The sequence below is a fragment of the Chionomys nivalis genome, chromosome 23 (assembly GCF_950005125.1).
Source record: "Chionomys nivalis chromosome 23, mChiNiv1.1, whole genome shotgun sequence".
In the NCBI taxonomy this organism is placed as follows: domain Eukaryota; kingdom Metazoa; phylum Chordata; class Mammalia; order Rodentia; family Cricetidae; genus Chionomys; species Chionomys nivalis.
The window spans coordinates 224,003-238,396 of NC_080108.1; the positions used below are offsets into that span (position 1 = coordinate 224,003).

A 14,394-nucleotide genomic window follows, 5' to 3' on the forward strand; every position below is an offset into this window, starting at 1 on the left:
AGACCTTTACCACAGTTGTGGGTTATACTTTAAGTGATACAAAACAGAGATTACCACACAGGGAAAGGGAGTGTGTGTATCTACACAGTTTCATACAATGCAGATTACTTCACAAGTAATCAAGACAAAAATCTGTTTCTCATACTCCATTCCATTTCACAAAACAATGCCCTTTTCCCTCCCATGTATCACGACATCTGTAAACTTTAGTCGTATGTGCACACTGGCTTCTCTACTGGACTGTCAGCAGTCCTTAAAAACAGGACTTGTAGGGGTTTTGCAACTGCTATAATTTGGGGCACACTAAGACTGCATTCTACCACTGAGCTACCTCTTCGGCCCCAGGAATTGTGTCTTGATTATTTCTGTGTCAGTGTCTGGTGTCCTGGGCAGCAGTGGGTGCATAAGAGCTGGCTGCTGAATAAAATAACTGTGTTTCATTGTTCAGTTGTTCAATAGGACAATGAGAGCAGACGCAGAGACTTGGAGACGTGAGTGTTACCTTGGTGTGGCTGATCTACTGCTGGTGCCTGCTAATTCTTTTCCTTCAGTTTTGATGGCAGGTTCCCCACAAGACCTTGATGGAATCATAGATAGAGCATTGCTGGATTCAGTATTCTCTCGGAGTCCTCGCTCAGATAAAAGCACATTTTCTGTCATGTCAGTGGTAGGAAGAGGCTTATAGCTGTCGTAAGTATCTGACAGAGGTTCCAGGGCAAGTGAAACCTGAAAGAACATGAAACAGAATAGATTTTCTTCAGCCTCCAGTAACTAACTGTAAGAAATCCCTGCCTGACAAAAGTTAACGTCTACCTGTTCCTCACAAGAGTAGGCCTAGCTTTCTGCTGACTTCAAAAACCTCTCTCACTATGCTTCATTCCTTTGTGTGAGACAGACCAATGCCCTATATTTACAGCTTTGCACCTTTATTCCGGCCTCGATTCTCTCATGCCTAGATAAAGATATCAAAGTCATTGCCTTCTTCATGATGCCCCTTACTGTCTACCCACCACTATAATCACTACTTACTGAACACTTTACTATAGGCCAGGAATGTGCTGTATTCCCCATTCAGATCACTGCAGTGATGACACAACTCTGTCAGGAATTTATATTTTCATAACTGTGAGATTAAGGAAAAAGCAGAGGCCAGATGTGGTGGTGTATGCCTAGTAATACCAGCACTTAGGGTGTGAAGGCAGGAAAATTATGATTCCCCAGTCAGTCTAGGCTACCTGGTGAGAGTCTATCTCCAAAGCCAAGGTTTAGAGAGCATATTTGCATCACTTACCTATCACACAAACATATTATGAATCCCTTGAAGGCACAAACCACATTCTTTAGTTTTTTTATAGACTGGGTAGCACAGAACCATATATATGGTTCTGACAGATGAATGACATGGTATTTTTGACACATTCTTAGGTTTGTTGTCTGGGAAAAAAAAAAGTCCTTATTGTCATGCTGGACATAAAATATGACAAACACTATGAGGAGAAACTAAGTTTCTGCTGGTAGAGATGAGCTCTTGCTTGCTGTAGTCCAGCTCGGGGTGTGTGTGTGGGGGGGGGCAAGGCAGGAGGGAGCCTTTGAGTCTTGGACTTGGTGGACTTATACAGCAAGACCTGGTCTCCAAAGAGAAGACAAAGTTCTCTACAATTTCACTCCTGTGAGTTGAAGTACACCATTAAAAACTTTCTTCAGTACCAGTGAGAGGATTCAGTGGGGAAAGGTACTTGCTGAGCAGTCAGCCTGGAACCCACGGAGAGGTAGAAGGAAAGAACTGACTCAACAGCTCTCAAGAGTTGTCTGCTGATCTTCACACACACTGTGGTGTGCATGCTTGTGCACACACACACCGACATGTGCCGGTGTCCCTACATCTTCTTCTTAAAAAAAATTGCTGGGCGTTGGTGGCACATGCCTTTAATTCCAGTACTCAGGAGGCAGAAGCAGGCAGATGAGGTCAGCCTGGTCTACAAGAGCTAGTTCCAGGACAGGTTACAAAGCTACAGAGAAACCCTGTCTCAAAGAAACAAAACAAAACAAAAAATTATCCAGTCCTCTGAAAAGTTCAACTAGGAAAAACCTAATAGGGTAATGAAACAAAACTAAAGAATATACCTCAGAAGAGGAAAAAATAACATTATTGAGAAGTTTAGCTTCAATGACAGAATGAGAAGGAGAAACTGCTTAAGCAGTCACAGACAACCAATGATGAATGACCCAACACAGAAATGAAAAAATAGTTTTCAGATATCTTTTAAAGGTAAATGAATATTTTGTGTAGAGAAACTGCCAATCCATGAACTCAAACCAAACCTAGATCTTACTGAGAATTCTGACCATGAACCAAATCAAGACTTTCCCACAAGTAAATACCATGTGTGTCTGTGGACTGTGTGATCACTGTAACAGTGTCTCCTACAATCTGGGCTGCCCCAGTTGTCACTTACCAAAGATGGCCATTGCATTTCAGAAGCAGAGAAAGTACTGGAATAAAAGTGCCTCGCCCTTAGTTTGGACTTGCTGAATCGCCAGTGAAGTTTGCTTTTCCCTAAGCAGAGTTGAACTAGTAAAGTCCAACTTAGAAGCCTGCTGAGATTTTCAATAGTGGAGAAAGGCTCAGAGAAAAACCTTGCATTTTCTGCCTCAAACTTAGGGTTAGCCTAATTCATCTCTTGATACCAGCTCTATGCTAACTGCTGGGGCAGAGCAATGACTAAAACAGACTCTGTTCCAGAAGATCACAGACCTTACAGGGAACCCAGAATGTGTACTGGGTGATGTGGGAATCCCAGGGAGAGAACCAAGCTCAGAGAAGAGGAGACGAAGGAGTGCAGGGACGACTTTCCAAAAGTGGAACACAAATGACTAAGTAGAAAATACTAGGCATGAAGTCAGATGAAGCTAAGTGGGGCTGAGGTAAATAAAACATTGCAGACTAAGGAAAAACATCTAAATTTGGACACATAAAACACATTAACCAATCAACTGGTTACCTCTGGGCTTGACTCCTAAGCCCTCTGCTTAGGAGTTCTCAATACAGTACTGCATCCATCTACACTTCCACTCTGCCCCTCCCCAATTATGTTCTCTCTCTGCTCACTTCTCCGCCAGTGCCATTAATGAGTCAGTGTCTGTCTCTGTCTGCCTGCCTGTCTCCCATGCTGGGAGCTGAATATGGGCCTCATGCATGTTAAGCACACGCTATATTCCCAACCAGATTTTTCTATGTTATACAAACTATTTTACTTTTTAAGCTGTAGATTTCTCCCTTAAAATGTCTTTATGTACCCAGTTTTATCCAATGAAAACAATTTTCATTTGTTAGGATAAGGGAACTAACAGTATTTGTTGCTATTGTTGTTCTATCTCCAGATCACATTCTGCCATCTAAATATAACACCATCTCCTGAAGCCCACACCATCCACATATGCCATAAGTATACCATATGCGTCTCCCATGTATAACAGAGCAATGCTAAGGATGCTCATCTGCCTTCTAGCAATGACTCAGGGTCTCTCTGGTACTAAGTTGCCTACAGCTTTCTACTTATATCTGTGGCATCTAACGTATAATTTTCAGACTTATGCTAGGCCACACAGCATTTAAACAATGATTAATCAATGCTTTAAAATTATATTTTTTATATAAATTTGTATCTCTGGCTTCTCTTGAAAAATAAGAAAATCCACGAAAGCTGAGTCCCATTCTAATGTGGCAAAAAATGAACTAGATTAGACCAGTGACTTGGTCAAGAATATACATTCAGTTGCTACACCTGGGGCTATTAGTTTGCTTGATTTTTTAAATTTGCTTATAGTAAAATGACAATTTTCTAGCTGTAATTTCATGACTAAACACACACACACATACACACACAGCCGCCATAGTCAAGAAAGGGAACATGTCCATCATCCAAATAATTGCCTTATTCTTCTGTAGTTACGCCCTCCTTACTGCCAACCCCTACCATCTGCTCGTGACAGTATGCCATCATCTAGTGTAGAAGCTCTGGAGAGTCTTCCACTGTGGTGGTGCTCAAGTGTGTTTTACTGGTTGGCACACTATGACTGATGTCTTTCCACACTGGCTACTTAATAAATACTGAGGCAGCTTTACATTCCTGGGGAAAACTCTTGGGGATAGGATTATTCTTCCTGTACAGTGCTGGCCCCAGTTTGCTGGTATTTTCTTGGGAATTTTGAGGTCTAGGTTCATGAGGGATACTGTTCTGTAGTTTTCCTGTATTTTCCCTCTCTAGTTTAGGTATCAAAGTGTTACATGCCTCAGAATAATGTTTTCTCCTTTTCAATTTTTCTGAAAGAGACAATAAGATTGGTGGTATTTTTTTTCTTCCTTAAATGTTTGGAAGAATTTGCTGATAAAGTGATCTAGGCCTAGAGCTTTCTTTTTTGGCAGGTCTAAAACTGCAAATACAATTTTTACAAATAATACCAGATCTATTCAGAGTATTTCTTCTTCTTCAGGGAATTCTTGTAGTTCAGTTTGAGAAGAATCAGGCCATTGCATCTAGGTTGTCAAATTTCAACATGTAGGGTTACTTGTGGCATTCCGTTAATGTCTGTCGGTTCCGAAATCTGCTGTCTTTCTTACAATAGAGACACGAGGAAAGTGTTATGTTTCTTTTTCACATACTCATTGTACACAGTGATGGTTTTCACAATGACATTTTAAATCATCTTTGTGTGCCTTGTGTGTTTGTGTGTAAGAGAGGCATGGGTGTGCGTGGTGTGGTGCTGCATTGAAGTCAGAGGACAATCTTGGGTTCTGGTCTTTCTTTCCACCTTGTTTTGGAGAGTCTCTTGTTTACCAGTGTGCAGACAGGCTAGCTGGACCGTGAACATCTGGAATTCTTCTGTCTCTGCCTCCCACCTTGCTTTAGGAACACTGATTGTAGACATGCACTACCAAGCCCAGCTTTACATGGGTTCTTTGGATCTGAACGCAGGTCCTCACACTTGCACAGCATGCACTTTGCCCACTGAGCTGTTCCCATAGCCCTGATAATAACACTTGAATTCAAATATATTATGTGCTTTATGACAATATCCCCCACAGACTCCTGTTCCCCTTCCTCCTCCTACTAGACCCCTTCGTCTTCCAAAACAGCCCTGATTCTATTTTTATGCCATATATAAATGTGTGTATGCAAAGAAAGTGGAATATTTTTCTGTGTCCATGAAAGAAGAAAAAGAGACTTGAGAAATTTAAAATAATAGTGGATAATATATGGACAAAATATGATATCAAACCATTATGTCAATACAATTATGAAACAAACTACAGCCATTCTGTAGAAAAAAAATGCATGATGGATCTGTGTGCAGTAAACACTATTTAGATGTGTAAGGACAGCAAGGACTTTACTGAGTAATCTCCCCAGCTGTATATTCTCCATTATATCCTATTACACCCTTCCTTCACAGTCGCTTATCTGGAAAAAAGAATTTTTTTAAAAATACTTTTTTTAAATGTAACTCTCTGTTATAAAGATTTGTTTTATTTAAAATTGTGTGTGTGTGTGTGTAGTTATGTGATTGTGAATGCAAGTGCCTGTAGATGTCAGAGGTGTTGCATTCTCTGGAGCTATAGTTATAGACAGTTATGAGCTGCCCAACATGGGTGCTGGAAACCGAATTCTGGTCCTCTGGAAAACAGCAAGCACTGTTAACCACTGAGCCACACTCCCAATCCTGGAGAAAAAGAAATTCTAATTGCTGCTTCTACCTCACTGCAATTGCTCCTTATTACCAAACTTCTTATCTTCAGAGTCTAACTTCTATCTCAATTTTCTATTAAAACACAATTCAAATCCAATGACCTTTACATTTGAAAATCTTATTACATAAATTACATTTAAATATGGTCAAAAAATAGTACAGCTATTTTGGAAAACTTTAGTAGTTCCTCAAAAAGTTAAACAAAATGCCATATCACCCACCAACTCTACTCCCACGTATGTGCCCAAGGGAACTGAAAGCCCATGTTCACGAAAAACTTCGAGTTGCTCACAGAAGCTAAGAAATCCAATGCCCATGAACCAAAAATCATAAACAAAATGATGTCTATGTATATAATCAAATATTTCACCCACAAAAAGGAATATATGCTACAATATATTTAAATCTTAAAAACATTATGCTAAGTGAAAGAAGACAGTTTCAAAAAAGCTCACACTATTCTATATATTTGAAATGGGAGGGATAGGAAATAAAAAGACAGAAAGTCGCCTGATATGCCAGGGGTAGGGATGTCCGGGATCATGGAAGAATGGCTGATAATGAGTACAGTACTGAGTTTTGGAATGAAAGAAATGTCCTGAAATTAGAAAGTAGTAAAGCTTGTATAATCTGGTGACTATACTTAGAAAACAAACAAAACGAAACAAACCAAAAACTGAACTACATACTTTAAAGGGGTAGATTTCATATTTTCAAATTATATCTTGATCATAAAAATAAAACCACCACCACAAAAGGCCACATAGAATCCTATATTCCAACTGCTATTATCATTCCTTATTTTTCCCTAGATATCAATCACATGCATGCATGTAGCACCATCTGATTTTTCCTAGGCATCCATCATATGCATACATGTAGTACCATCTGATTTTTCCTAGGCATCAATCACATGCATGCATGTATGTAGTACCATCTGATTTCCCCTAGGCATCCATCATATGCATACATGTAGTACCAACTGATTTTCCCTAGGCATCAATCATGCATACATGTAGTACCATCTGATTTTTCCCTACGCATCAATCATATGCATACATGTAGTACCATCTAAATTCGCTTTTGTCATTATCAAACTACAATTAATTCTGTTGAACAACCTGTCTTCATTTCTCTAGTACTGGGAAGACACTGCCATAACTAGCCCCAAGGATGCAGAGCTTTCTCTCTTTTTGGAGTATTTCTGTAAGACTGAGGTATACAAAGCTGAGTGCTACTGAAGGCTGAGGGAGCAGAATGCGCTCACACACAGGAGAGCGCCTTTATGGCTTTTGAAACATAAGTTTAGCATTTTGCAGGCCTGATGCAAATCCTACAGCAATAGAAACACATGAGTAAATAAGCCTCACTTCGCCATACAGACATCAACGGAAGGCAGCACTGCTTTCTGAATAAAAATGACGCAAATCCATTGACAAATCCTTGAGCTCTTCCCCTTAGTTGCAGGGTTTTTGGAGTTGATATTCTGTTGCATGACATATGACGTACGCTTCTGTGGTGCATTCTATCTGGTAATGTTAGTGTTCTTTCCCTACTTTTTCTTGGTTTCTTTTCCTATTTATTTAATTTTTTGTATTAACTTTAGGGCAAATTTGGCAAGGTGTAAAACCAATGGAATTTTTAAAATTTTTAGTTGTATTTATTTAATGATAAATTTATTCCCATACTGTAAATTTTAGTTTCTTCTGGGATATCTTTTTCTCCTATGTAGCCTCCCTTTCTGGCTTTGGAAAGGCCCTTTCAGTGAGGGTCACCTCACTGTGGCAGGTTCATGTATAGGTTAATCCAGCCTGAGCTCTCTAAGTTCAATGGCACACCTAGGAACTTTGTCCACTTTGTTTAACGATGAGAATCTACACCCAACTTGTAAGTTCAGCATCACTCTATCCATTCTTAAGCACGTGTAGTAAAATTTCAGCACTCTATTTGGGTCACTGACCCTGTGTCCAGCCCCACTGTTTGGCCTGGCCGCACCTACTGACTCTACCATTATAATGTGGGAACAACACACATGGCTTCTTTAAAATGATACTTTCCAGATACGTGGTGGCTTTTTAAACACGCACACTCTCGATGGCCTGGGCCATCAAGGAAACATGAAGATTTGAACATCATGATTTGCTTCTTTTTTTTGGGGGGGGGCTTTCTTTTTTTTTATTGTTTATTTATTTATTAAAGATTTCTGCCTTCTCCCCGCCACCACCTCCCATTTCCCTCCCCCTCCCCCATCAAGTCCCCCTCCCTCATCATCCCGGGGGGGGGGGCTTTCTGAGTCAAGAGAATGGAGAACCATCTTCACAGGCCATCTTACTGCTTACAAGAAGAAGCATAGGGCTCCTGAAAGAATTCATTTGTCACTTGATTTTGTGAAGTGTGAATGTTAAGTGATCATTCTGAAGCTCTCCCAGAGTCTCCTCAGAAAAGGAATCTATGGTCTTCACAGAACCCTCTCATACAGTATAGTATATATCATAGTGTGTTCTAAAAAACTGCATGAGAGAGCTGTGTCTTATCTCTGCATTCGTGGTACATAAATGCATCAGAAATACAAATTGGCGGGAGAAGGTAGAAGAGGAGGAGGAAGGGAGGAGAGCACAGAAAAATGTATAGCTCAATAAAAACAATAAAAAATATACACATAAAAAATAAAAATTGGATCAATGAGTGACAATATTAAAGATAGCACTTACATGACTGAAACAAAGGCTTCTGTGCACTATATTAGGAACTGGCAGAAAACAAAGGAAGAAAATAGAGTCTCATACTTTAGGAGTCTAGACTCTAAATGGGGATCCCACTAATAAACAATTCTGGTTACTACACTAGAACAACGAAGACATAATTAATTCTATGAATTCAGCACAGTGCAGAGAAGGATAGCACAACCACAGTGTGAAAGTCTCCTGGTGCTGGGTTTAGAAAAAGGAAACAAGTCAAGTGCAGAATGAGCAAGGACAAGGAAGTACTCTGCATAAGACATGGGACTCATTATAGAAGACTTGATTCCTGCCCCCAGATTTTATTCTTTGCAGTTGTTACTGGCTGGTCAAACAGTGCTTGAGCACTTGGTCCCCAGCTGGTGAGGCTGTTTTGGAAAGTTGAGGAACCCATAGGAGTGGGGCCTCACTAACAGAAGTGAAGCATGGGGTGGGGCTTGAGGTTGATAGGCTCCTGTCCTATCTTTGCTTTCTAATCTTCTTAGATGTGAGCAAGCAGCCTCAAGCTCCTGCTGCCATGTCTTCCCTACAAGTAACTGTACCCTCAATCAGGAATCAAAATAAAGCCTTAAGTTGCTTCATATCAGGTATTGATGGAGGTGGGTCTTGTATTAATCTGTTGCTTTCATTGGTTAATTAATAAAAAAACTGCCTAGGCCCATTTGATAGGCCAACCCTTAGGTGGGTGGAGTAAACAAAACAAAATGCTGGGAGAAAGAAGCCGAGTCAGTGAGTCGCCATGATTCTCCCATTCCAGACAGACGCAGGTTAAGATCTTCCCTGGTAAGCCATCTCGTTGTGCTACACAAAATATTAAAAATGGGTTAGATCAATATGTAAGAGCTAGCCAATAAGAGGTTAAAACTAATGGGCCAGGCAGTGTTTAAAAGAATACAGTTTCCGTGTAATTATTTCGGGGCATAAGCCATGTGGGCGGCTGGGTGCCGGGGACGCAGCCCCGCTGCTCTTATTACAACAAGGTATCTGGTCACAATAACGAGAAAAGTGATAAGACAGCAGTAAAGAATTAGAACATTTTTACCTGAAGTTCTCCAAGTTTCTTAGATACTGGTGAAACAATGGTAAAAAATCCATTGATTTGATGGGTTGGAGACAGCTGGGCAAGTCCACTGATCTGAACTCTGCCAACCGGAAGATGATCAAGTTTGGTGATGACTTCCAACACCAGCACAGCCATATCTAATCAGAAACAATTACAACATATTCAGATAGTTTCCATTATTTTGGTTTTGGAAATAGGTCAAAGGGTATATAATGAAAAACTTAAAATTTGAAGTAAGCCAGACACTTCCTTACTATACCTTATGAGGAAGGAGAAGCGAGCCCAACACCAACAGAACAGGCATTTCAGAGAGGAATGACAAGTGCTGTATAGTACAGGGGGTTATACTGAATATTTAGCTTATAAGCGCAAGGATCTGGGTCCAATTCCCAGAATCCATATAAAAATGTCAGACAAGGTGGTATGTACTTGCAATCCCAGCATAAAGTGGAGACAGGTAGATACCTGGAATTTGCCGGCTAGTCTCTCTCTCTCTCTCTCTCTCTCTCTCTCTCTCTCTCTCTCTCTCTCTCTCTCTCTCTTTCTCTCTCTCTCTCACACACACACACCTTTAAAAGTACCAGTAAATGTATTTAGCCAGGTACATAAGCCTTCAATCTCAGCACTATAGAGATAGAGACAGAGTGATTGATTTCTATGAGCTGGAAGCCAGCCAGGTCTACACATACACACAAAAAAAGTACTAGCAAATTTATTTGCCAAGAACTCAAGCATTAGTCCAAAAATACTTGAAATATAAATGCAACAGCTCTTAGTAACTTCATTGTCATTCTTTCAGTACTGACTTAGAGAAAGGGCTACTCTGCATGACTAGAGGGGTTTGTCTTGACCTCCCAGAATTTCATTGCTTGTTTTAGATGGAGGTACCCAAAACACTTGAAACCAAGACAAACAGAAATAGACACCTTAACTACATTCTACAATTTATCTCTCATTCTTTTAGGATCTTAAATCATAGAAAGAGAATAAAATGCACACAAATGGAATCTAATATCATGTCAGGACAGTACAAACTCTGAGTATTTTCTTATCAAAGCTAAGTAATGATTCATTATTACTACTTGTTCAATACTTAAATGGAAACCATGTAGGACTTATAATGAGAAGGTCCATGTGGGTTTCTCTTTGCTGTAATAGAAGTTGTTTTGGTGGAATCATCTATAAAATAGGCATCTTAACATCTGTGTGGGGGAACTGAGGATACTGCATATAGATTACACAGGACAGTATCTTCCCACATAGCAGTTACTGAACTGAGGGACTATTATATGACTTTAAACAAATTACTTAACGGATCATAACCATTTTGCTGGTGCTTATCTCAAAAAATTACATAAACTGATCTAAAGTACTCTGTAGGCTGCCAATGATATACACATGTGGAAAAAGAAATGGATCAACATCTTTGGTTACTTACAACAGCTAGATTCTTACAAGCCTCATTATTCTCTTTATAATCATTTTTAAAAATTACATTTTCACTTATTTTTGCGTTGTGTATGAAGCATATCACAGCACATAGGTGGAGGTCACAGGACAACTTGCAGAAATGGGTTCTCTCCTCCCACCATGTGGATCCTGGCGATAAAACTCAGGTCATCAGACTTGGTGGCAGGTGTCTTTACATAATGCATCACTTCATTGGGCTTTATTTTTCCAGAGCAAAGAACCAAACCCAAGGCTTTGTGCTAAGCACTCTACCACTAAGCTAAATCCCCGGCCCTTAAATCCCCTATGCTTAAAAAAATGTATGTGTTTGGGAGTTTGCCCACATGTATGCCTATGTACCACTTTTGTGCCTGGTATCCTTTGGAGGCCAGAAGGCCTTGGACCCATTGGAACTGGTGGTACAACCAGTTGACAGCTGCCATGTGAGTGCTGGGAACCAAAGCCAGGTCTTCTGGAATAGTAGACAGTACTCTAAGCTACCTCTCCAACTCTAAGCTCTCTACCTTGCATGAAAGAGTAGAAATATTAGTGAACCTGGAGCTAATAGTCTTCCTAAAATTAGGGCTAGAGTTGAGGTGATCTTCGGTTAATCACTTTTAATTCTTTGAATGTCAAACCCACCATCTAGAAAATAAGCCTACTACCCACAGCAAATGGGCAGGGCCTCAGGGCATGCATTCTAGGACACCCCAGAGGCTTCAACTTAATCCTTCAACTGTATTTTCACTTTCCTTCAACAAAAAGGCTATAATGTTTAGCAACTGTACCAACATCTTTTCTGAGTAAGATAAAAGAAATTAAGGGAATGAATAAACAATCACCTCACTACACCATAGGATTGCTTTTATAAGATGACAGACTTGAAAGTATTTCATAAACTATCAAACATGCTATCGCTCCCTGTGTTTTTGTTTTATCTGAACTCACTGGTTTGCTATTTCTATTTACCCTGGACTCTTTGTTTTGTGCCAATCTATAAACTACTCATTAGCTTACCTTTTGCATCTTAAGTGTGGTATGCAAGAAAGGGATACAGAAGAGAGAAAGGGGTACAGAAAAGAATTCAGAAATATTCATACTTTCCCCAAGTTTTCAGTTATAGTAGACATTGATATGAAGGAATTATAGACCTCTTGGTTTCTCATTTTCTTTCTGTCTATTTCATTTGTTTATTTGTTGCAGGGTACACTGTCACGGTGCACAAGTAGCAGTCAGAGGACCACTTGCAGGACTCGGCTTTCTTCCTTTACCGTGTGGAACCTTCGGTCCAAAATCTGGTGATCAGGCTCTGTGGCAATTGTCTTTGAGCCATTTCACCGTCCCAACTTGGCTATCTACTTTCTAGAGAACATATCATGGTTATGTTGACAGCTGGCTCTTCTCTTACAAGGTTCACCCCCATCGGTGTCCTATTTAAACACTGCCTTTCCCATTTCTTTTCTAACTAGAAAATGAAATTTGGGCATGAACATATTATTTTGTGTTAGGCTCCTTCAAATTATTGATAGGAAAATTAAAGTCCAGAAAGATGAAAAGGTTTGTTCAATATAAAGTAGAAAGTAAAAAGCAGAAGTGGGATTCTGGTTTCCTAGTAATTTACACAATTGTCCATTAATGGCGACCTAGAGTAGTCACAATTTTCTATGCATGAGTAATTGCATATTTACTCACATACTGCTTGGCATCACTCATTAATGCTTTGTGTCAGTTCTTGGTAGGTACAATACTTTAAAACTTTGTCCCCCAGTTCCTCAGAAAATATCTGTGTAGACCTTACACCTACAATGTAGTAGGTACTGGACTGGTCACTTTACTTTTTCAATTAAGTTCCATGATAATTCCTAATAGGAACATATTATTCTCCTCACAACAGAAAACTGAGACTCTATGTTCTTGAGAACCTAGCCTGACTGTAGTGGTTCACACCTTCAATTCCAGCACTCAGGAGGCAAAGGGAGAGGATCTCTGGGTTGGAGGCCAGCCTGGTCTACAGAGTTGAGTTCCAGTTCAGCCAGGGCTACACAGAGAAATCTTATCTTGAAAAAAAAAAAAAAAATCAAACCAAACTCAAATAAAAACCTCCTAGCATTACACAACAATCCCAAGTCTGAATCTAAAGTTCAAACTTAACTGTCTAGACTTCAAATCTGTGTCCTTTCAACTCAACCAGGTTGCTTCTTCATGAAAACACCCAGACAGTCAAAGGGTAGCTGTCTGATCTCATTTCATAGCAAAGGAAATAGGGCTTGAAATGTGAAGGCACTTTCCTCAACTCCTACAGTTCCTAACACCAACTTAAATGTTCAGATGAAGTATAGTCATCTCACAGGATGTACAAATAAGTGTATGACTGCTGATTCCTGTATTAAAGGACACCCTTTTTTTCTTACTGACCTGCTAACCCTGTTCATTTGAGGATTTAAGTGTTACAAATAAATATCATTTTCATTTAGATTTATCATCTTTCTGAAATCTGATAAGTTTCAAAGTTAATATCATTTTCATTTAGATTTATCATCTTTCTGAAATCTGATAAGTTTCAAAGTTAGTATTATGAACCCAGCACTAAAAAGTAGTGGCAAAATCTAAAGATATTAGTCTCTGTCCCTGACTGTATGATCGTGGCAGGTAAGACACTTTAAAGACAGTCTTTGCTGAAATAACAGACTGCTGACAGTAAGCAGGTTTCATACCAGGTTTGCAGTTAAGACAAAACACAAGCATACCTGTTAGATATGAGGTGAACTGCTTTGGACCACAACGAATAGCATAACGGGTAGTTGTTCTCACAACTTTTGGTTCAGTCTGCAATGCATCCCTGGGACAAAAGAGGGTTCCGTCTGACGTTTCTCCCCACCATCTTACTCGGACAAGTACAGAAGTGGGAGGCTTCGCAATCTTCCATATGACTTTATTAATAGTAAGTTTGAGAAAGCAGCGCAACTGCCCTTCAACCAGAGGTGGCAGGCTTGTTGATGGTGAGATGTCACTCAAACCTATGGAAGAACACAACAAAACTGAGTTAAAATCTAGACTAACTGTGGAAAATGGGTTGGTTTTTTTTTCTTTTGTTTTCTTTTGAGACAGGATCTCATTAGATAGTCCTGTGTAGCATGAATATGAAAAACCCAGAGATGAATATTGGGGTTCAACCCAACAACCACAACAGCAAAGCAGTCGAGCCACTAGAGAAGTCTTAACCCTATCAAGGCTGGGCGAAACAAACTAAGCCCCTCTCTCTCCTTTTATTTTATATTCCCTCTAGTGCTGGGATTAAGGTTGTGACTCCCTAGTACTGGGATTAAAGGTGTAGGCCACTACCACCTGGATGTGTATTTTATGTAGCCCAGGATGGCCTTAAATTTACAGAGATCT

General features: G+C 39.8%; 1 protein-coding gene across 2 annotated transcripts in view; it reads right to left on the bottom strand.

Annotated features, from left to right (window-relative positions):
• The window catches only part of C2cd3 (C2 domain containing 3 centriole elongation regulator), a 90,159-nt gene that overhangs the window by 73,527 nt on the left and 2,238 nt on the right, over window positions 1-14,394 (bottom strand). For both annotated transcript variants that reach the window (XM_057755861.1, XM_057755858.1), the window contains exons 2-4: window positions 13,746-14,015; window positions 9,529-9,686; window positions 503-726 (exon numbers count right to left, since the gene is read on the bottom strand). In XM_057755861.1, coding sequence (XP_057611844.1) covers window positions 503-726; window positions 9,529-9,686; window positions 13,746-14,015 — 652 coding nt within the window. The remainder of the gene's footprint in view (window positions 1-502; window positions 727-9,528; window positions 9,687-13,745; window positions 14,016-14,394) is intronic.